Source organism: Microchirus variegatus, assembly GCF_963457635.1.
Source record: "Microchirus variegatus genome assembly, chromosome: 16".
NCBI lineage: Eukaryota > Metazoa > Chordata > Actinopteri > Pleuronectiformes > Soleidae > Microchirus > Microchirus variegatus.
The window spans coordinates 1,208,098-1,232,642 of NC_139817.1; the positions used below are offsets into that span (position 1 = coordinate 1,208,098).

Genomic DNA, 24,545 nt, shown 5'->3' on the forward strand with positions numbered 1-24,545 from the left:
CGAACAGTAAGTGCTTCAAATTGAGTTTTGATGCTAGCTAACAGTGACATGCTGCAGTTAGCTAACAGTAAATTGTTGCAGTCAGCTATCAGTGTACAATGACAGTTTCAAGTGGAGTTTTGATGCTAGCTGTTAGCTAGAGTTTTGATGCTAGCTGTTAGCCAGCAGTGACTGCTCCTGTTAGCGAGCAGTAACTGCTTCAGGTTGAGTTTTGATGCTAGCTAACAGTGACCTTCTGCAGTTAGCGATCAGTAACACGTGTAGTTTTGACAATGGCAGCTTCAAGTGGAGTTTTGATGCTAGCTGTTATCAAACAGTGGCTGCTAGCTAACTCTCCGCTTGTCGAGTTCAAATGTCATCTTTACGCTTTCACGGCAAAAGGATCTGAAATAAAAAAGTTTGTGTAAAACTATGAACGAGCTGAAGAAGCGGTCGCGTCAGTCGTTCTCGACTGCATCTGTGAAGCTAGCAGTGCGTTAGCATGAGCAGTCTGCAGTTGCTCCACTCGAGCTAGCAGGCAGGCGCCTTTAGCCGAGGATGGAGCTCGGAGGTTTGCGTAGCCACTGGTAGAACTGCCGCCGGTGGAGGCGGTGCCAGCGAACGTTACCCTCGACGATCTCCAGCGCTCGCGGCAAAGCAGGCCCCGCCCCCACGCCGCTCGATTGGATGAAGTCTTTTAACTAAGGAAAGAAGGGGCAAGGGAAGGAAGGGAGGAAGGAAGGGAGGAAGGAAGAAAAAGGAGATGACAGATAAAGTTAGAATATGTGCGTAGAAGTAAATGAAACAGTGCCCCCAGAGGTTAAAGAGTTTACTGCAAACCACAATGACGTTCCGATAAAGTTTGAGAAACGTTCAACGTGAAAGAAAAAACACTTTTTCAAAGCAGGAATGTCCTCGGAAAGACACACGAAAACCGGATATTTTATCGGTTTCATGCGTGGCTCAACAGCGCCCCCAAGTGGAAGTCGCAATCCTCAAAAAGTTGCGCCGATTTTGACGAAACGCGATAAGTCTGTTGCCCTCGTTTTAAAATGACGCCCTGGATAGTTTTTTTTATTTTTTACGAAACAGATTGATTGATTTCCTGTGGCATTTTTTTCAATCAATTAATTAATTAACTAACTAATTCATTCATTCAAACACGTTTGAGGCCTTTAGGAAAATCTGATTCACACAAATTTGAAATAATCAATCCTTTATTTTGTTATCTCACTGAGGCTTGGGCGTGGCACACTGGCTCTACAGCGCCCCCTTCCCTAGTCGCATTTCCAGCTTGAATTACAAGTCCGTAAAGTGAGTTTTACTCCTGTACAAAGTGGTGGAAACATGAGACTCTGATAACGACGTCTGAAGTGCAGAAGAAGCGAAGGTTGCTCGATGTTTTAGAGCGGGAAAAAAAGCCTTTTAGCGACAAATAAACGCTTGAAAAACGAAGAGAAGCTTCAGTTTTTTTCAAGGTTCGCAATAAGACTCAAAGTTTTCTCGAGGAATCAAAGAAAAACGACGATAATTAAAAGAAAAGGTCGTCAAAGAAACAACCTCACAGTGACGTTAGCGGTTGGTTAGCGGCAGAGCGACTGTAGCAGCGCAGAGTGCTTCCCTTCACCTCCTTTATGAGGTGGATGTGGCTAACGCTGCTCCATTATCGCTCACATTTCTCCTCCAAAAGCACATTTTTGTCATGAAAACCAAACAAAGAGCTTCGTCGTTCTTTGGGGTTTGATGAGTTTCTCTTTTGTCGCCCGTTTCATTCACTCAGCGACGCGTCGCCCACGATCAGGCCGAGCTTTTGTTGTCACATCAGCCACAAGAAGAAGGAGAAGAAGACGGAATGTGTTTGTGTTTTTCTGCACTAAGTCGTCATCATATTCAAATGTTTGCAGAAAATAAACGAGTCGAGTTCCACCTCTTATTTCCTCTTCTGTGGAAATGATTCTACTAAAATAAAACCAGCAGAAAAACCAGTGGACGGAGATGAAAGATAGCCCGTCGTGTTAGCGTGTCGGTATTAGCATGTTATTGAAACCATCGTATCGTTAAGCTTGTCTGTATTAGCATGTTGGTGATAGTGTGTTGGTATTAGCATGTTGATGTTAGTTTGTTGTCGTGAACCATGTTGTTGTTGGCGTATTGTTAGCATGTTGGTGTTACCGTGTTTGTATTAATGTGTCGTGGTTAGTGTGTTGTTGTAACCATGGTGTTGTTAGCATTTTGGTATTAGCCTGTCGGTATTAGTGTGTTTGTGTTAGAATGTTGGCATTAGCGTGTCGGTGTTAGTGTGTTCATGTAAGCATGTTGGTATTAGCATGTCATGTTTGTGTGTTCATGTTAGCATGTTGGAATTAGCGTGTCGGTGTTAGTGTGTTCATGTTTGCATGTTGGTATTAGCATGTCATGTTTGTGTGTTCATGTTAGCGTGTTGGTGTTAGCATGTTGGTATTAGCATCTTGTGTTTGTGTGTTCATGTCAGCATGTTGATGTTAGCGTGTTATTGTAACCATGGTATTTTTAGCTTGTCTGTATTAGTGTGCTAGTGTTAGCATGTTGGTGTTAGCATGTTGGTATTAGCATGTCATGTTTGTGTGTTCATGTTAGCATGTTATTGTAACCATGGCATTGTTAGCTTGTCTGTATTAGTGTGCTAGTGTTAGCATGTTGGTGTTAGCATGTCGGGTGTTAGCGTGTCTACCTCGTTGAGTTCTTGTTCCGTGTTCAGAAACTCCGTGACTCCACTGATGAGTCTTGAATTCATGAACAAAGCTTCACCGTATCTGAGATGAAAAAAACACAAATCAGTAGGTTTCACTTCCTCTGCCGTCGTCTGGCCTTTATTTATGATTTATTTCATATTTGATATTTTTTTTTAAATGTCTCACCGCGCGTTGAGGACGTCCCACTTGTCTCTGAAGTATCTCCAGGCCAAGCTTCGACCCTGAGGGTTTCTGCCCACGTGGATGATGACGTCGATCACGTCCTGCTCTGGGACCAGGTCAGAGGTCAGCGACAGGTTCAGTAACCTGGGAGACGAGGAACAGGGCACAGGCGCATCAAACACACAACAGACCGTTTTATCTGTCGTTTATGTTCAAAAGAAACAAAACCTGAGAAACTCTCTCTCTCTTCACCTTCATCTTCCATCTCTTTTTTTTGGATACTCTAGAGTGTATTACGTGTGTCCTTGAGTGTGTGTGTGTGTGTGTGTGTGTGTGTGTGTGTGTGTGTGTGTGTGTGTGTGTGTGTGTGCGCGCTGGTTGTTTGTAACTGCCGTCTTTTCATTAAACCACCCCAAAAAAAATCAATTTTCTCTCTCTTTTCCCACAATCCCTCTGTGCTGAAACCATTTCCTGTGTGACCAATCACAGTGTGTGTGTGTGTGTGTGTGTGTGTGATAGCTGCTATCTGAACACACAGCCTCACCTCTCTCTGATTGCAGAACACTTTTCTGTGGCTGAAAATCAATGCCTCACACACACTCACACACACACACACACACGCGTCTGTGTTTGTTTGTTTGTTTGTTTTTATGCTAATGAGGTTTAAATTCCTGCTGACGTCCAACAACAACAAGATGAGTCAGCGAAAAATTTAAACAGTTCATTCCCCTCTTTTTAAAGTCAATCAATACATTTATATATTAACAATAAAACGCTACTTTGGGAAAAATTACCCTGTCACATCCGCTCCTGTTAGCATTAGCTGTGGAATGTTTACATTGTAACGTATATTTTTTTCAAATAAAACACAGCTAACTCACAGTTATCTCCCAGCTAACTCAAAGCTAACACAATGCTAAATCACAGTTATCTCACAGTTAACTCACAGTTAACGCACAGCTAACTCAAAGCTAACTCAATGCTAAATGACAATCAACTCACAGTTAACTCACAGCTAACTCACAGCTAACTCACAGTTAACTCAAAGCTAACTCAATGCTAAATGACAGTCAACTCACAGCTAACTCATAGTTAACTCACAGCTAACTCAAATGCTAACTCCCAGCTAACTCAAAAGGTAACTTACAGTTATCTCCCAGCTAACTCAAAGCTAAATGGCAGTTAACTCACAGCTAACTCACAGTTATCTCACAGTTAACTCAATGCTAAATCACAGTCAACTCACAGCTAACTCACAGTTAACTCACAGCTAACTCAAGACCTAATTCACAGCTAACTCAAGACCTAATTCACAGCTAACTTAGAGCTAACTCAAGGCTAACTCACAGTTCACTAACAGCTAACCCAAAGCTAACTCACATTCAACTCACAGCCAACTCAAAGCTAAGTCAAAGCTAACTCACAGCTAACTTTGAGTGTTCCTCTTTTAGCTATTTTTGCATTTCGTTAATTGATAAAAATAGAAAATAAAGAACTACGATATTTGTGAACGCATTAGCATATTTTACAGCATTTTGTTTTATACAAAAGCCTGTATATATTATTATTAATAATAATGATATATATGATACATATATATGCTAAAGCCCTGCCCGTCTTCACCTGTTGAGCAGGAAAGTGTTGTCGGAGCACGTTAGCGCCTCCAGGAGGATCTTCTTCTCTGAAACGGCGCTGGACGAGTGGAACTTCATCCAGATGAACTCCCAGACGTCTTCGTCCATGAGGCTAACGCCGGTGCAGTAAACGATGTCTCTGATGTTCGGAGGAATTCTGCGGAAACAAACAAATAAAAACCAGAAACATAACAAATGAGAATTATTTGAACAGAGAAAATTAAGTTACGAAAAAACGACAACGACATAATTACAGCAAACCTCACAAACCCCAAAATAGGATTCCAAGATGGCCGCCACTCATATTAATCGTAAAAACACTGCCGTTAATATCATAGTAAATCAGTCGAACACATAATTATGTTCAGTTTTTAACAGTAAACACGTTGTTTTTCTGTTTTTGAACACAAACAAATACCATGTAGAACGTTGTTAGCCACTGCTAACAGTAGCAAATAGCTCGATAAGCTAACTAGCAAGCTAATATTGTGCACGTGAAACACGCACATGTTTACAAACATCACGTTCTTCACACGTGCTCTGTGACCCAGCTGTGTGTGTGTGTGTGTGTGTGTGTGTGTGTGTGTGTGTGTGTGTGTGTGTGTGTGTGTGTGTGTGTGTGTGTGTGTGTGTGTGTGTGTGTGTGTGTGTGTGTGGAGAACATCACTCATCGACCTGGGAAATCACTTTAGAGATGCTCTATTTAAGACACACACACACACACTGTAATCAGATTACATGAGGTCTGATCATCGCTCATGTTCTAACTTCACTGCTGTGTCTCTGCAGTTATTTCTAATAGAAATAACTGTCATAATGTGTGTGTGTGTGTGTGTGTGTGTGTGTGTGTGTGTGTGTGTGTGTGTGTGTGTGTCTCCAGATGTTTCACGTCCCATTAACTATCTGTGTTTGAACAGAGTGTGAAGATGTTTTATGTTCTTCATCCTCATCCTGATCTCTGTCACTGACAGTGAAAGTCTGTATATGTATAAATATATACATATATACGCATATACATACGTATATATGTATATAATTATATATACGTGTTAATATGTGATATGAAAAAATATGTCAAATTAAAAAAGAAAAGTTACAACAAAAGCAGCAACTACCTCAACGAAAGCAACAACCTCAGCGTTAGCAGCTACAACCTCAACGTTAGCAGCAACGACATCAACGAAAGCAATAACAACCTCGACGTTAGCAATAACAACCTCGACGTTAGCAGCAACAACCTCAACGTTAGCAGCAACTACCTCAACGTTAGCAGCAACTACCTCAACGCTAGCAGCAACAACCTCAACGTTAGCAGCAACAACCTCAACGTCAGCAGCAACAACCTCAACGCTAGCAGCAACAACCTCAACGCTAGCAGCAACTACCTCAACGCTAGCAGCAACAACCTCAACGTTAGCAGCAACTACCTCAACGTTAGCAGCAACTACCTCAACGTTAGCAGCAACTACCTCAACGTTAGCAGCAACAACCTCAACGTTAGCAGCAACAACCTCAACGTTAGCAGCAACAACCTCAACGTTAGCAGCAACAACCTCAACGTTAGCAGCAACTACCTCAACGTTAGCAGCAACTACCTCAACGTTAGCAGCAACTACCTCAACGTTAGCAGCAACTACCTCAACGTTAGCAGCAACTACCTCAACGTTAGCAGCAACTACCTCAACGTTAGCAGCAACTACCTCAACGTAAGCAGCAACAACCTCAACGTTAGCAGCAACTACCTCAACGTTAGCAGCAACTACCTCAACGTTAGCAGCAACTACCTCAACGTTAGCAGCTACAACCTCAACGAAAGCAATAACAACCTCAATGCTAGCAGCAACAACCTCAACGTTAGCAGAAACAACCTCAACGTTAGCAGCAACTACATCAACGTTAGCAGCAACAACCGCAATGTTAGCAGCAACTACCTCAACAAACTCAACAAAAGCAACAACCTCAACGTTAGCAGCAGTGAGGACAGTGAGGACACTGTGGACACTGAGGACAGTGTGGACAGTGAGGACAGTGAGGACACTGTGGACAGTGAGGACACTGTGGACAGTGTGGACAGTGAGGACAGTGAGGACACTGTGGACACTGAGGACATTGTGGACACTGAGGACAGTGAGGACACTGTGGACAGTGAGGACACTGTGGACAGTGTGGACAGTGAGGACAGTGAGGACACTGTGGACACTGAGGACATTGTGGACACTGAGGACAGTGAGGACACTGTGGACAGTGTGGACAGTGAGGACACTGAGGACAGTGAGGACACTGAGGACATTGTGGACACTGTGGACACTGAGGACAGTGTGGACAGTGAGGACAGTGTGGACAGTGAGGACAGTGAGGACAGTGAGGACACTGTGGACACTGAGGACATTGTGGACAGTGAGGACAGTGTGGACAGTGAGGACAGTGAGGACACTGTGGACAGTGTGGACAGTGAGGACACTGAGGACAGTGAGGACACTGTGGACACTGTGGACACTGTGGACAGTGAGGACAGTGTGGACACTGAGGACACTGAGGATAGTGTGGACACTGAGGACACTGTGGACAGTGAGGACACAGAGTGGACAGAGCTCCATGTTAATGGAGGAAAGTCCCTGCAGGATAATAAGCAGATAAATCGGCCACAGACTGAGATTAATTTATAAACTGATGGTTTTTGATCCATTAAATTGCTTCATTTACAAAGAAACCCCAGTGGATTGTGGGTAATATTCCACAGGGAGCAAAGACACTGAGACATTAGCTTCTCTTTACACTTAATCACTCTTTGTTTTAGTCACAGTGGTTTTTACAGCAGGACGTGGATTCTTCTTTTTCTTCTTATTCTCTTATTGTTTTATTGTTTTACAGGAAACACGAGGTTTGATTCTGTGGAGAAAAACACACACTTTTACACAAAGAAAACAAACGTACGCACAATTAACCACACAACGTTTACAAAACGTCACAAAAACGTTTTCCTCTGTATGTTGCGTTTAAGTACGGTCGGATATATCGGACACTGTAGATCAGGGGTTAGATAGAATTATTTTTTTTAAAGTCAGAACTCTATATTTTAAGTCAGAATTATTTTTTTAATCAGAATTAAAAAAAAATGTTTAAAGTCAGAATTATTATTATTTTTTTCGTCAGAATTAAAAAAAATTTGAGTCAGAATTTTTAAAAAATCAGAATTCTATTTTTTTTTTAAAGTCAGAATTAAATTTTTTTAAAGTCACAATTTTTTTTTTTAAGTCAGAACTCAATTTTTGTTTAATCTGAACTGGCGCCCCCTGCTGTAGATGAATATACTGCGATGAATAAACACATTTCATTCATTCTACTTTTGCATTTTCTCCTAAACTCTGTTAAATTAAACACTCTTCGGCGGCCATTTTGTTCCAAACTCTATTTTACGTTATAATTTTGACTCAAATCCTTGTTTTTTGTGTCACAGAGTTATTTATAGCAAATTGTGCTGTGAGCGCCCCCCTGTGGTGAGAAGCAACACAAACTCTTAACAAAAGACTTCATGAGAACGTGTTTCACGTCTTTACGTGACAGGAAACTGAGATTTGTAAACCACTCACTCTCCCACACCAAAGTCCATAGAGTAAACCAGTGATTTTAACATCACAGCACACAGGAGTTGTTGATCCACTTCTGCCTCCATCACTAACTTACAATGACTGATTTGGTCAATTCGGCTTCTTAAATCCTTCATTTTGATTTACTCCAGTGACACAAAGTGACCACACGAGGCAGCAGAGGACCAGCAACTCCTGTGTGACGGCGAGCTAAAATCGATGATTTTCTCTATGGGGTTTGGTGTGGGAGAGTGACGAGTTTTCTTTGCGATGAGACTGTGAGACACGCTGCCCCCTGGTGGAATCCATCTATTTGTATGTGTGTGTCGTCACCTGTTCTTGTTGCTGGAGATCCAGTCGGAGATGTAGGCGACGGCCTGACGGTGGCACTGTTTGTTCCCGAAGCTGCACGCTAACATGATTAGCTCCCGCTGCAGCTCTCTGTGGAGACGCGGGGTCAGATATAAGAGTGTGTGTGTGTGTTCTTGTACTTGCGGCATACTGAGGACCAGTGAGGGGTTTTTAACCAACAAAGTGAGGTCATTTTTACAAAGTGTGGACATTTTGGCCGGTCCTCACTTTGTTTTCATTGAAATCACTTCCTTAGGTTGCTATAACATGCTATACTCAATTTGTAAAAAAAAAAATAATAAAAAAAAAATTTGGACGACAGTTAAGAATGGCGTTTTTGTCAAATTTTGGACACATTTTTTTGTAAAATTTTGGACCAAATTTTTTTGTAAAATTTTGGACCAAATTTTTTTGTAAAATTTTGGACCAAATTTTTTTGTAAAATTTTGGACCAAATTTTTTTGTAAAATTTTGGACCAAATTTTTTTGTAAAATTTTGGACCAAATTTTTTTGTAAAATTTTGGACCAAATTTTTTTGTAAAATTTTGGACCAAATTTTTTTGTAAAATTTTGGACCAAATTTTTTTGTAAAATTTTGGACCAAATTTTTTTGTAAAATTTTGGACCAAATTTTTTTTGTCAACATTGTATTCAAATTTTGGATGACATAGTATAGTATGACGTTTTGGTCAAATTTGGACCAAAAAATTTCGGTCAAATTTTTTTCCAAATTTTGGATGACAGTATAGTATGACGTTTTTGTCAAATTTTGGACCAACATTTTTTGGTCAAATTTTTTTTTAAATTTTGGTCGGCATAGTATAGTATGACATTTTGGTCAAATTTGGGAAAAAAAGAAAAATCGTAATAGTTTTCCAGCCAACACTTTTCGCTCTGGGGCTCCACCTGCAGACATGTTACGGTACTGCACCCAGTAGATCTTTTCTAGGTGTCATTCATGAAGTAGATATTTGTAATTGTGTTGATTTATAAAGTGGAAATGCTCAGTATGCAGCAAGTACAAGAATGTGTGTGTGTGTGCACGTGTGTGTGTGTGTGTGTGTGCGTACTCAGTCTGGTAGGACGCCTGCAGGACTCCGCCCTCGCTGCCGGGTCCGTTTGTCGGCCAACCCATCTGATGATACCTCGCCGCGACCTGCTTTAACACGTAGTCCTGTTCACACACACACACACACACACACGGTCAGTGTTGATTGATTGATTGATTGATTGATTGATTGATTGATTGATTGATGGACTGATTGATGGTGTGTTTACACTGAACAGGCTGTATTCCTCAGTGCGGTCCAGCAGCTTGTCCAGCTGGTAGAGCGCTCGGCTGGCGGCGTGCCAGGGCAGGAAGGAAGTCTCCTCGGGCAGGTAGCCAATCAGCTGCAAGGGAACGCCCTGTGGGAGGTACCCGGCCCTGAGAGAGAGAATGAGAGAGAGAGAGAGAGAGAGAGAGAGAGAGAGAGAGAGACAGTTAAATCCAGTCTGTTTGTTATGGCAGACACAAAGGTGCATTCTGGGACTTTGGGCCAATTTAAAGCCCGATCCGGCAGTAGATTTGACCTTTAACCCTAAGCCCTGTGTGTGTGTGTGTGTGTTCTTCTATACATAGTATAGTATGACGTTTTTGTCAAATTTTGGAGCAAAAATTTTGGAGCAAAATTTTCGGAGCAAAAATTTTGGAGCAAAAATTTTCGGAGCAAAAATTTTGGAGCAAAAATTTTCGGAGCAAAAATTTTAGGTCAAATGTTTTTAAAAATTTTGGACGACATAGTATAGTATGACGTTTTTGTCAAATTCTGGACCAACATTTTTTGTTCAAATTTTTTTTTTCAAATTTTGAAAGACATACTATAGTATGATAGTTTTGTCAAATTTTGGACCAAAAATGTTGGGTCAAATTTTTTTTTCAATTTTGGTCGACATAGTATAGTATGACGTTTTAGTAAAATTTTGGACCAAAAAAAAAAAAAAAATGTCCAGCCCTTTCTGCTCTGGGGCTCCACCTGCAGACATTTTATGGTACTGTAAACAGTAGTTCTTTGTAGATGTCGTTCATGAAGTAGATATTTGTAATTGTGTTGATTTATAAAGTGGAAATGCTGGTCCTCAGTATGCAGCAAGTACAAGATGTGTGTGTGTGTGTGTGTGTGTGTGTGTGTGTGTGTGTGTGTGTGTGTGTGTGTGTGTGCGTGTGCGAGTCCTTCGCGAACACATGACGACAAACTCGGAAATGTCACGATAGCTCGGCCTTCATGAATATTAATGAGCCGCCCCGTCGCGCACAACATTAACATTCATGATGTCACTCGCCTGCGTTGACCTCCAGCCCCGCCCACACACACACACACACACACACACACACACGTGCACGCACGCACACACATCTCACACACACACACACACCTAATGAATATTGATTGAGTGGTCGAGCAAACACGGGGGAGGTGGTTTTAGTCTGATTGGATCAGAGTCTAATTATCGGCGACTGATGAGGAAGTTATGACAACACACACACACACACACACACAAACACACACACACACACACACACATAAAAAAACATGTCCACGTCTTTATCTCACTGTTAGACAGACTTTTCCAACAGAAAACTCAAGTTCGTAAACCGTTAACTCTCCCACACCAAAGTCACTCACTCTCCCACACCAAAGTCCATAGAGAAAACCAGTGATTTTATCATCACAGAGACACAGAGGAGTGGTCACTTTGTGTGACCACACGAGGCAGCAGTAGACCAGCAGCTCCTGTGTCCCCGTGAGCTAAAATCACTGGTTTTCTCTATGGACTTTGGTGTGGGAGAGTGAGTGGTTGACAAACGTCAGTTTCCTGTTGTTAAAGTCTGTCTAACAGTGAAACAAAGACATGAACGCGTTATTAAGACGTCATAGACTTGTTTTTATTGTGATTTTATTCACTACAAAGGGCTCAAGTAAGACGAAACTGAAGTTTATAAACCACTCACTCTCCCACACCAAAGTCCATAGAGTAAACCAGTGATTTTAACATCACAGAGACACAGGAGTTCACAGGAGTTGTTGATCCACTGCTGCCTCCATCACTAACTTCAAACGTCTTATTTTGCATAATTCGTCTTATGAAAACCGCCGTTCAGATTGACCTCAGTGACACAAAGTGACCACACGAGGCAGCAGCGGACCAGCAGCTCCTGTGTCCCCCGCGAGCTAAAATCGCTGCTTTTCTCTATGGGCTTTGGTGTGAGGAGAGTGAGCCGACGTAAGCCGGATGTTTTGAACAGTGAATGAAACAAAGATGAAGTTACAGATGAGATGTGATATAAATCCTGAGGATCAGCTTCAGTCGAAGACTCTTTGGTGTTTGACTGACGTCCACATTCAGAATAATCCACCCGAGCTCTCAGTCGGAGGAGAAAACGTCACGTCGACTGTCGCATTTCCATAATCTCCCTGGCGTCCAACCTGCACGCGTCCACCTCCAGTCCCATCATGCACCTGGGCCTCGGGGACATTAGCATAATCCACGCCGGGGCCCGCAGAGACTTCCTGTTTACAGCTCTCAGAGCAGACAGCGACGAGGAGGCGGTCGCCATGGCAACACCATACAGCCATTGATCTCTTTCAAAGGCTGAAATCTTCTCACGCAGACGTTCGCCTCGTCTTCAAGGACCAATAATGAACGGTTCAGGAGACAAAGACTCATAAAGTCCACGTCAGGTTAAATCGACGGCATCTTAAGAACGCGTTCACGTCTTTATTTCACTGTTAGACAGAGTTTAATAACAGGAAACTCAAGTTTCTAAACCACTCACTCTCCCACACCAAAGTCCATAGAGAAAACCAGTGATTTTAGCTCACAGGGACACAGGAGCTGCTGGTCCTCTGCTGCCTCGTGTGGTCACTGATTTCTGAGTCACAGAATTCTACGTCAGAATTTTTTTTTAGGTCAGAATTGTTTTTATAAGTCAGAAATTTTTTTTTAAGTCAAAATTCTATTTTTTAAAGTCGGATTTTCTTTTTTGGCCAGAATTTTTTTTTAAGTCAGAATTTTTTTTTAAAGTCAAAAAATCTATTTTTTTTAAGTCAGAATTTTTTTTTTTAAGTCGGATTTTTTTTTTTGGCCAGAATTTTTTTTTAAGTCAGAATTTTTTTTTAAGTTAGAATTTTACCTTTTAAAGTCAGAATTCTATTTTTTTAAGTAAGAATTTTTTTTTTTTAAGTCAGAATTTTTTTTTTTAAGTCAGAATTTTTTTTTAAATCAGAATTTTTTTTTTTAGTCAGAGTTTTTTTTAAGTTAGAATTTTACCTTTTAAAGTCAGAATTCTATTTTTTTAAGTAAGAATTTTTTTTAAAAGTCAGAACTAATTTTTTTTAAAGGTCAGAACTAATTTTTTTTTAAAGTCAGAACTATTTTTAAAAGTCAGAACTGGCGCCCCCTTCTGTAGATGAATATACTACGTTCCTTACGAGGCAAAAAAAAGACACGTTTCATTCATTTAACTTCCGCATTTTCTCCTAAACTCTGTTAAATTTGCAATCTTCGGATTACGCCAATGTCCCCGAGGCCCAGGTGCATGATGGGACTGGAGGCGGAAGCGTGCAGTTTGGACGCGAGGGAGATTATGGAAATACGACAGATTTTTAAAAGCCGAATTTTGCAAAATTAGACATTTCAACTCAGTGATGGAGGCAGCAGTGGATCAACAACTCCTGTGAACTCCTGTGTCTCTGTGATGTTAAAATCACTGCTTTTCTCTATGGACTTTGGTGTGGGAGAGTGAGTGGTTTACAAACTTCAGTTTCCTGTTGTAAAAGTTGGACGTAAAAATCAGTATTTAACACAATAAAATTCACCTACAGCTGTAAATAACAAGTCACTAACGCTGTTTTAAATGTATAAAATACAGTAAAATAACAAAGAGCGGACCCGGGACGGTCGAGACCAGGACGATGACACAGATGAGACCCGGTTAAATTGTCAAGTGTGTTCTTTCACACTGTGTCGCAAATGAAGCGTGCTGCCTGCGGGGGGCGCTAACAGGGGCTGAAAAAACCCTCAACTGAGCTCATTAACTCGTTAACATCGTTAAAGGCCAGTTAATTGTTTGTCCATCAGCCGTTAGCGAGGCTCACTGGGGAGCTAACGAGGAGGGACACGCACACACACACACACACACACACACACAAAGAAACTATTACTACATGAACACAGAATCACCCAGAAAGTCAAAGATATGGCGCTCGATTGTCTTTAAAGCGTCAGTGAAACGTTGTTGTTTCACCGGAAAACTGTCGGAATATTCAGTCAAAGGTAGAACTTTGAATCTCCGAGATGAAAGTGAGGATTAGAATCCAGAAGGATTAAGGATTAAGGAAAGAAAACTACTCAGAACTTCAAACTGTGGAGGGCAGTATTGTGCTGTATTGAAACAAAGTACAAATACTTTGTTAGTGTAGAAAATTCACGTACTTCACACGCTGTAACAATGGGCTTATTAAGTGTCTTTGCCGTTCTCAGAGCCAGGAATTTAACCCACAACCTTCCAGACAACTGGCCCTACCACTGATCCACCACGCCTCACTTTTTGAATACCTTTACTTCTAAAACTGAAGTACATTTTATTAGTCAGAAATTGTACTTTCGATACTTAAGTAAATGTCGTAAACTTGTCATAAACTTTGAGAATTTTTACGTCTGTTCACTTTGTCATTGTTTACCCAGATTCTCAAGTATTAATAAGAGACAGAGTTTATTCCACTCATCTAAGACTGTGTTTTGAAGGTTGACAAACAGAGGATCGTCGCGTACGCAGACGATATCACGCTGTTCCCTGAACACGTACAGTTTTTGATTTTGAAGCTGAAGCTCGTAGAGACGATTAAACGTTTAACGGCGATACAAAAACGCGTCTGTTCTCTTTGTCGCCTGGACGTTGTCGTTGTTCTCTTTGGTTCTTCCCGATTGTTTACACAGATTCTCAAATATTAATAAGAGACAGACAGTTTATTTCACCCATCTAAGACTTTGTTTTGAAGGTTGACGATCAAAGAGACAAACAGAGGATCGTCGCGTACGCAGACGATATCACACTGTTCCCTGAACACGTTCAGTTTTTGATTTTGAAGCTGAAGCTCGTAGAGACGATTAAACGTTTAACGGCGATACAAAAACGCGTCTATTGTCTTTGTCTCCCTGTATGTTCTTGTTGTTCTTTACTCTCCACTTTGTTACCGACGCAGTAAACGCTCTCTTTTTTTGTCGAAAGCACAAAGTGTTGAGATGAAGTAACTCATCATCATCATCATCAGCTCTGTACGTCAGCGCTCACAACTCATGGATCCGCGGCGCCTCAGCCAGAAGACGACGACAGCACAGCCGTCACTGGCTGAGGCTCATTCAGCGTGACAGAAAACAGATGGTTGAGAGAAGCCAGAAACAGAAAGAAAGAGGGAGGAGGATTGAGTTATAACGCTGGTGTCAGAGTAGAGTTTGTGTTACAGTGCTCTAAAAAAGCTCCGGGGCTGAAAAAACGTCGTCACCGTGAGAAACGACTCGCTCGTCCTCTGCGGCTGCAGCGACGCCGACCGTCGTTCATCTTCACAGAGTTCTTTCACAGGCGGTCGAGTCTGAATCTGGCAACAGTTCACGCTCCTTATTCACACATTCTACATATATATATATATATATATATATATATATAATCCTGACGTGAAAGTGTTCTTCTTCTTCTTCTTCTTTTTTTGGAGTTGACAGACTGGACGCAGCTTTTTCGCTATGTTATTCTGCCCCCTACAGTCTGAAGACGTATCTGCATTTAAAGGTACAATATGTAGTATTTATGGGTTTATATGACCCAAAATCCACTTTTTTATACATATTATGTGCTCCTGCATTGTCTAGTCGCTGTATAATAGTTTTTGTTTCATTTTCGTAGTGTTTCAAAAAGTCATGTTAAATAACATAGCCACTGTTAGCAGAGAGACGCCATGTTTCTACCGGAGCCTGTAAGGACAAACGCGAGAGAACAAATCAAGCGTCTCTTTACTTGTAGCTGAAGTCCCGCCTCCACTCTCTCCGCTATATATATATATATATGTATATATATGTATATATATATATGTATATATATATATATATATGTATATATATATATATATGTATGTATATATATATATATATATATATATATATATATATATATATATATATATATATATATATATATATATATATATATGTATATACGCTACCGTTCTAAGGTTTGGGGTCACTTAGAAATGTCCTTATTTTTGAAGGAAAAGCAATGAATATAACATTAAGGGCCAATTCCAATTCATATCTTAACCCTTAATCTTAACTGGCCTCAAAACCAAGTGTCGAGGGTTATTTTGTCACTTAGAAATGGGACAACCCTTAAAGGGGAAGTAAGTAGCTTATAGTGCCATCTAGAGGAGAGGCTGAAATTTACAACAAAGACCTGCTCCTCTGCTCACCCCCCTCCCTTCCCTGAGCGCTACGGTGTCCTCAGCCGGTCAAATGTCGTCCTCGTCGTCTTTCTCCGTGTCAGCAGATGAGGTTCGTGAGGCGAGGGAGAGGGCGGAGCTACCGCGGTCGTAGCAGACGAATCGGAGAGAGAGGAGGCGGGACTTCCTGCTACAAGTAAAGAGACGATTGATTTGTTCTCTCGCGTTTGTCCTTACAGGCTCCCGTAGAAACATGGCGTCTCTCTGCTAACAGTGGCTATGCAACCGCGGCCCGCGACCATGTTATTTTACATGACTTTTTGAAACACTACGAAAATGAAACAAAAACTATTATACAGCGACTAGACAATGCAGGAGCACATAATATGTATAAAAAAGTGGATTTTTGGTCATATAAACCCATAAATACTACATATTGTACCTTTAAATGCAGATACGTCTTCAGACTGTAGGGGGCAGAATAACATAGCGAAAAAGCTGCGTCCAGTCTGTCAACTCCAAAAAAAGAAGAAGAAGAAGAAGAACACTTTCACGTCAGGATTATTTATTACGATGCGTTTGTCGGTCGAGTTATTAGGTTGTCAGTTAGTTATAAGATGATAATAAAAATAAATGTTACTCAACAATGACGTCAGTAATCCATAATCTGGGCCTAAACTAAGATCATACAATTATATCTCTATTAACAAAGAAAATACTTCATTTGTATCGCACTCGTTTCGCCGCTTTTGGGCGCCATCTTTGTTGCGTCGAAACACGCAATGCATTCTGGGTAGCCCTTGCTAACCAAGGGTGGTGTTGGAAAAAAATCTCAACATTGAGGGCGAATCAGTCCTTAAACTCGGCCTCAACTTAATTTTTCTGAGAATCAGGACGGAACTTGGACTAGAGGGAGAACATTTTTGAGATTGAGGGTTAAGCAAGGAATTGGAATTCACCCTAAACGTGTTAAACGACTATTCTAGCTGCAAATGGAACATGTACATATGTGTATAAAGGCCCATTCCAAGTGTTCTAATGGTACATTGTGTTTGCTAATGGCGTTAGAAGACTATTGGATGATTAGAAAACCCTTGTACGATGATGTTAGCACAGCTGAAAACAGTTTTGCTGGTTCTTTGACCAAAGGGCAAAATTATTATTCATTATTTCTAATCTTGTCAATGTCGTGACTATGTTTTCTATTCATTTCGCAACTCTTTTGATGAATAAAAGTCTGACTTTTAATGGAAAAACACACCCAATAATTGTATAGGTGACGCCAACGTTTCCATGGGGATGAAAAGTATAGGCTGCGGCTAACCAATCAAAAGCAGCGACACAAGTTCCAGTCCAGGTGAAGATCGTCGCGTACGCAGACGACTCCGCGCTCTTCGCACCGGATCGTGTCATTACGAACAAAAATTGATTTCATATTCAGCTCGATTTCAAACATGTGGACGATAACGGTGGGATTTTACTTCCCCGGTTAGCATCATTTTCAAATGACGCTAATGTCAACATCGATGTTAGAATTACAAAAAAAATAAAACCTAAACGTTCTACTCCAGAGAACGCGTACAAATCACGATAAAACAAAACGCCGTAAAACAAACAAGATATTTAAGCTAATTAGCGTCGGAGTCTGTAACGACGCTTAAGCTAAAGGTGCATTATTATAATAAATGATAAAATCCTCCTAATAAGTCACAGAGACTCAGGAATAATGAACTAAAATAGCAGACTGCAAATCATGTTTTGGCGTCATGTGGCGCCACCTACCGCCGTCTACCAGTCACTGCAGTCGGTAGAGTCTCAGCTGCCGAGCAACCGCGGGTTGAACAGTTACGTCAGAAAACGAAAAAAACCTAAAAGACCTCGGGTGTTTTTGAATTTGAGCGTAGTAACCGCTTTTGGCCACATTCTTACACGCGGCGCCTTTAACTTTGTCAAATGAAAAATAGAGGGTTTTACTCATGTGCGTAAGACTTAACGCAACTTAAAACAAGTGTTTTTTTTGGGGGGGGACGATTTGAGTTTGAGTGACCGAAGCCGTCGCGTTCGGGATAAACTAAAGCGAAAAGGAAGACGAAGAAGAAGAAGAAGAAGAAGAAGAAGAAGAAGAAGAAGAAGAAGAAAAGCCTCAGCTTCGAGGCGACAGTCGTAATCCCCGAGCCACTCATAAGCCGCACTTATCATCGCGGCCGTGGAATCCAGTGCTGACAAAGCTGCATCCACAGGCCTCGACTGTGTGAATATGAATGTGTGTCTGAGCAGGAATTTACATACACAATATAAACCTCGCGTCGCGTCGATTTCTGCCAAAGAGACGATTCAGAAAAAGGCGCCGCGTCGTCGCTTTCACCCCCCGGCGACAAAAACAAACGACAAACAGACGCAGCGGATCGGCCTCGTCCGGCGTCCAAGACGTCTCCGTCTACCGTTTCGCTGCATAAAACCACGGGAGGACGCGTCGTCTCGCTGACCGTAAAAAAACGCCGCCGCGACCGTTTCCCGCCAAAAACCTCTAAAAAGGAACGTTTTAACTCTGGTTTGGTCAAACAAAGAGGGACGCTAACGCACCCAAAACCGAAACTTACCTGGCCAGGTTGAACGCGTCGTCGATAAGCCCCGCCCTGTTTCCCACCGAGATGATCTGGAAGAGACGGAAAACGGTTTCAAAAACAAACAAGCAAACAAACTGGGCACGTTAACGGCGGTGTTAGCGCTAACGCTAACGCACTTTAACGCATGCCGCGTTTCCATCACGACTACCCCGGAAAAAGACACGTGTGATGTCACGTTAACGTGCCGCGGCACTGTTTACCAGTTAGCTCCTTTTAGCGCCGTTAGCACGCCTACACGCTAACGGCGCTAAAAGGAGCTAACCGGTAAACAGTGCCGCGGCAGGTTAACGTGACGTCACGCGCGTCTTTTTCGAAATGTGTGGAACTGGAGTGGTCTGTTAGAGCAACGCTACAAATAACTAGCGTACATGTGTACTGTGAGTATGTGCGCCTCTGTTTTTTAAAGTTTAGCGCTAACTTTAGAGACTCGTGTTAACGATCGGGAGTCACGTAAACACGTAGTGCTGGGCACGTTAACGGCGGTGTTAGCGCTAACGCTAACGCACTTTAACGCATGCCGCGTTTCCATCACGACTAGCCCGGAAAAGACACGCGTGACGTCACGTTAACGTGCCGCGTTAACGTGACGTGTAGGCGTGCTAACGGCGCTAAAAGGAGCTAACTGGTAAACAGTGCCGCGTCACGTTATCGTGACGACACGCGCGTCTTTTTTCGAATGTGTGGAACTGGAGTGGTCTGTTAGAGCAACGCTACAAATAACTAGCGTACATGTGTACTGTGCGTATGTGCGCCTCTGTTTTTAAAGTTTACCGTTAACTTTAGAGACTGGTGTTAACGATCGGGAGTCAAGTGAACATTCGTCGTCACGTAAACGCGTTGTGCGCTAACGTTGACGCCGCTAACTGCCGCTAACATGCCCGGTAAAACAGTAAAAACAAACAAACCTGGGGGTTGGTGTGCAGCTGCTGAATCAGCAGTTTCCAGTTCTGGAGGTCGTAGTTCACGCGGAAGTAGCCCGTTTGGTTTATGTTGCCGAGCAACCAGGTGGCGTCGTCCATCTCGGCGATCCTGTGCGTCTCTGAGACGAGGACGGAAGAACGAGAACAGTGTTACTGATGGAGACAGCATGGCTAATGAACTAGCACGTTGTATGCTATGAGCCATGCTACTGGGAGAGCTAACACAGTGATTTAACTCGCTGGTGTTAGCTCGTGCGTTAGCCATGCTGCAGATACGGATGATAGCATGGTTAATTGAGTCATTAACATTTTTTTCTACATAAAAAAAATAGCAACCATGCAGTTTTCAAAGTAAAAGTCTCAGATTTCAGAATAAAAAATGCTTATGCTAAGGGAAACTTATCTAACTTTGTCAAATAAAAATAAAGGTTTTATTAATGTGAATTAGCATGCTCACAATTTAACGCGAGTAAGAAGTGTGATAAATCCTTTGTTTTCAAAATAAAAGTCTAATGCAGATGTTAGCTTGTTGATTAGCCAATGTTACCGATGGAGATAGCATCGGCTATCTCATTGTAAGCTCGTCGATTAGCCATGCCACTGACAGAGATAACACAGCGATTTAACTCGCTGGCGTTAGCTCGTTCATTAGCCGCGCTGCAGATACGGATGATAGCATGGCTAATTAGCGATAGCGTTGTGTGCTGTGTGGTTTTTAGCACCACAGTGTCAGGCTCTGCGTTCGTACCCGTCCTGTTGTTGATCCAGATGAGACTCTGTAAACAGGCGGCGGACATGTTTCCCACGGCGACCGTTAGCGGGACGAGCCATCGTAAACTACGGGGGGGGGGAGAGAGAGAGAGAGAGAGTGATGTCACTGCGAGGCTGAGGCGGTAGATCCACTTTTATTGCCTCGGTTCTCCGATAAAGAGACATTAGAAACACACACAGAGACAAAGAGAGAGAGAGCGAACATCAGTCACGCAAACAGTCTCCGAGGCTAACGTCGCGTGAACGTAGCCACTGAGTCACTGAGACGTTTAAAAAAACAACAACAACAACAACACGACGGTGACATTTAAAGAAACGGTGATTAACATTTAAGATTTTTACTTTAAATGTAGAGAAAGTGAGATTATATAAACAAACCAAACGCAACCTTTCAAAGTAAAAGTATCTATTGTTTGTCCAAAGTCTCAGTTTCTAACCCTGTGGTTTTCAAAATAAAAGGTATGAGTTCGTGTTTGTCCAAAATCTTAATTTCTGTTCATTCACACTGAAACACAACACCGCCGTTTTCAAAATAAAAGTCTCAGTCTGTCCATGTTAATATAGAACAACCATGTGCCTTTCAAAGTAAAAGTCTCAATTTCAATTCCTCCATACTAAAACACAACAACTGGACAGTTTACAAAATAAAAGTATGTAATTTTTTTTCCACATTAAACAATAGTAAGTAACCATGCAGTTTTCAAAGTAAAAGTCTCAGATTATGTTCATCCACAATAAAACAACATTGTCGTTTTCAGAATAAAAGTCTCAGATTAGTCTGAGTCGTTTTCAGAATAAAAGTCTCAGATTACGTTCATCCACGCTAAAACACAACATCATTATTTTCAGAATAAAAGTCTCAGATTATGTTCATCCACACTAAAACACAACATCGGCGTTTTCAGAATAAAAGTCTCAGATTATGTTCATCAACACTAAAACACAACATCGGCGTTTTCAGAATAAAAGTCTCAGATTACGTTCATCCACACTAAAACACAACATCATTATTTTCAGAATAAAAGTCTCAGATTACGTTCATCCACACTAAAACACAACATCATAATTTTCAGAATAAAAGTCTCAGATTAGTCTCAGTCGTTTTCAGAATAAAAGTCTCAGATTACGTTCATCCACACTGAAACACTAAACCACCATTTTCAAAGTAAAAGTCTCAGATTACGTTCATCCACATTAAAACACAACATGGTCGTTTTCAGAATAAAAGTCTCAGATTAGCCTCAGTCGGTTTCAGAATAAAAGTCTCGGATTACGTTCATCCACACTAAAACACAACATTGGCCTTTTCAGAATAAAAGACTCTGTCCATCTGCACTAAAACATATTCCTGTAGTTGTCAAAATAAAAGTCTCGGTTTCAGACCATCAGAACTAAAACAAAACCAAGCAGTTTTGCATTTTTTCACAATAAAATATTGCAGCAGCAGCATTTACACAAGTCTGTTAAAGTGGAACACACACACACACACACACACACACACACACACACACACTAATGATCCGACTGAATGAGCTTTTACGGAGAATTTAGTTCAAACAAAAACCTTCAGAGTCGTTTCTAATTAAATTAATTCATATTTTAATTAAAGTGGATTTTAATTACAGCGAGCAAACAATCAGCTTTACACACAACTGCTTATTAATTAGCCTGTGTGTGTGTGTGTGCGTGTGTGTGTGTGTGTGTGTGTGTGTGTGTGTGTGTGTGTGTGTGTGAGGTCAGGGTCATTGTAACACAATCAGCAGAGAACGACCCATTTGCCGAAGCCAATAATAGTCGGTTTGTCGCCGCGGGCAACGCTCGATCAATAGCACTGCCCCGGCAACTGAATATTTAATATGATATTTATAACAATGTGATTGACAGGAAGTCGCACACGCACCCACGCACACACACACACACACACACACAGAACGTGTTCATTAATATTTGATTGGGATGAAGAATGTTTATTTTAGTCGACTGTGTGTGTGTGTGTGGATGATTTACACACACACACACACACACACACACACACACACACACACACACACACACACACACACACACACACACACACACACACACACACACACACACACACGCCCTCACATTGACCTCCAACGAAAATATAAAGTTACATTAAAAACATCTACAGATTATATTTAACGCATTTAAATCACATTTATTTTCTATTTCGCTGACGTTTTTTCTCTCAGTGAAATCAACGAATGAACGTTGTCGTCGTCGTGAACTCATGAATAATTTAACGATGTTTTCTTTTTTTTCATTTAACTTGTTAAATCGCAGAGAAAACAGGTTCCACCTTCTCGTTTATTTACATGTCACAGTATTTTTTTCCCTCCGTCACCACGGCGACGAGCCGCGATGCGTTTAAGGCCGATTTATTTTCGCTTTCATTCGCTCAAACTCGTCTAAAGAATAAAAAATATGAATTAAAAAGATGAGCATGGCTATTTAACTGCTGTTAGCTTGTTTAGTCGCCATGCTACCAATGCAGAGAGCATAGAGATTTAACTAGCTCATGTTAGCTCAATCATTAGCCATGCTACTGACATAGATAGCATCGCTATTTAGCTAGCTGATATCAGATTGTTAATAAACCTATAGCTACAGATGTTAGCTCACTGATTAGCCAAGTTACTGATGGAGATGGCTATTGAACTAGCTCATGGTAGCTCATTAATTAGCCATGCTACTGAAATAGAAAACATGGCTACTTAACTAGCTCAGCCTTGCTACTGACAGAGATAGCATGGTTGCAGCTCATGTTAGCTCGTTGATTAGCCATGCTACCATTCCAGACAGCATGGCTATTTAACTAGCTCATGGTAGCTCGTTAATTAGCCTTGCTACTGACAGAGATAGCATGGTTATAGCTCATGTTATAACGGCGACCTTGAGTGTCTTGAAAGGCGCCTTAAATATAATGCATTATTATTATTATTATTATGTTAGCTTGTTAATTAGCCATTCTAGCTTCATATACAGCATGGATATTTAACTAGCTCATGGCAGCTCGTTAATTAGCCTTTCTACTGAACAGAGATAGCATGGTTATAGCTCATGTTAGCTTGTTAATAAGCCATTCTACCATCGCATACAGCATGGATATTTAACTAGCTCATGTTAGCTTACTAATTATCCATGCTACTGACAAAGAAAACATGGCTACTTAACTAGCTCATGGTAGCATGAATAAAATCTTAATTAATCATTTAATCCAGCGCCGCAATCAGCCGAGACCACGCCTCGGCTAACAACAACAACAACAACAACAACAACAACAACAACAACAACAGTAACAACAACAACAACATGTCTTATCTGACCAGAAAGTGAACGCATGGATACGGCAGAGTGAACCTGAACGCAACTCACGGGACCAAACAAAAGAAAGAAACATAGATAGATCTACTTCACGGTGAACGGTTTTCAGCTGACAACGCAGAGAGAGGAGAGAGGTCAGAGGTCAGAGGTCAGAGGTCAGAGGTCAGAGGTCATCGGTGTGAAACTGAAACACGACGGCAAAAAAAGAAAAAGAACAACAGGTGAGAAAAGAGCGAGTGAAATATTGATGGAGGAGAAAGTGAGTCGATGAAACATCGGCGAGAATAAACTCCCGATGGTTTGTGAGAAGAACGTGAATAAAACATCCAAATCAAATATGGATGAAGAAAAAAAAAACGCTTTCTCAGCGCGACCACGAACGTACGCTGGCGAAACGCCGAGTCAGCGAGAGCGCGATGACATCACAGCCCAGTCCATCAGGTGACAGGAAGAGGAGGAAGTCTAAAAACAAAGGTCAAAGTTCACAGACAAACAGTAGCTCCGCACTGCACCTGTCGTTGTTGCCGTTCCTCACTTCCTGTCCGTACAGGAAGTGCTCCTGGGTGACGGTGATGTAGCGCGTGGGCAGCTGCTCCGATTGGTTCTTGCTGATGGTGACGACGGGGTAACCCATCTGGAGAGTCCACCTGTCCATCATCTCGCCGATGTCAATGTCCCGCCCCTCTGAGCGCATGGCCTACACACACACACACACACACACGCACACACACACGCACACACACACACACACACACACACACATTAAGACGAGGACTACTCAGTGACCGATCGATAACCTGGTGATCACAGGTTAATCAATACTTTGTCAGACAATCACTTTAAAAACCCAGAGTGGACGTTAACTCGTTAAAGAGCAGCGAGTCCAATTAAAGCAGACGTGTTGTTGCCGTGGCAACCAGACCCTCCAAGTCTTAACGAGCGTCTTAACGAGCGTCTTAACGAG

At 41.7% G+C, this 24,545-nt stretch overlaps 1 protein-coding gene across 1 annotated transcript in view; it reads right to left on the reverse strand.

The window, feature by feature from the left end:
• Nucleotides 1-527: 527 nt before the first annotated feature.
• The window catches only part of LOC310938685 (thyrotropin-releasing hormone-degrading ectoenzyme-like), a gene marked incomplete at both ends in the record, with an annotated part of 98,331 nt that continues 74,313 nt past the window's right edge, over nt 528-24,545 (reverse strand). The window contains 11 exons of the mRNA XM_083903246.1: nt 528-680; nt 2,690-2,771; nt 2,877-3,017; nt 4,497-4,664; nt 8,428-8,535; nt 9,517-9,620; nt 9,725-9,872; nt 18,516-18,571; nt 19,448-19,581; nt 20,211-20,299; nt 24,094-24,278. Coding sequence (XP_083759372.1) covers nt 528-680; nt 2,690-2,771; nt 2,877-3,017; nt 4,497-4,664; nt 8,428-8,535; nt 9,517-9,620; nt 9,725-9,872; nt 18,516-18,571; nt 19,448-19,581; nt 20,211-20,299; nt 24,094-24,278 — 1,368 coding nt within the window. The remainder of the gene's footprint in view (nt 681-2,689; nt 2,772-2,876; nt 3,018-4,496; nt 4,665-8,427; nt 8,536-9,516; nt 9,621-9,724; nt 9,873-18,515; nt 18,572-19,447; nt 19,582-20,210; nt 20,300-24,093; nt 24,279-24,545) is intronic.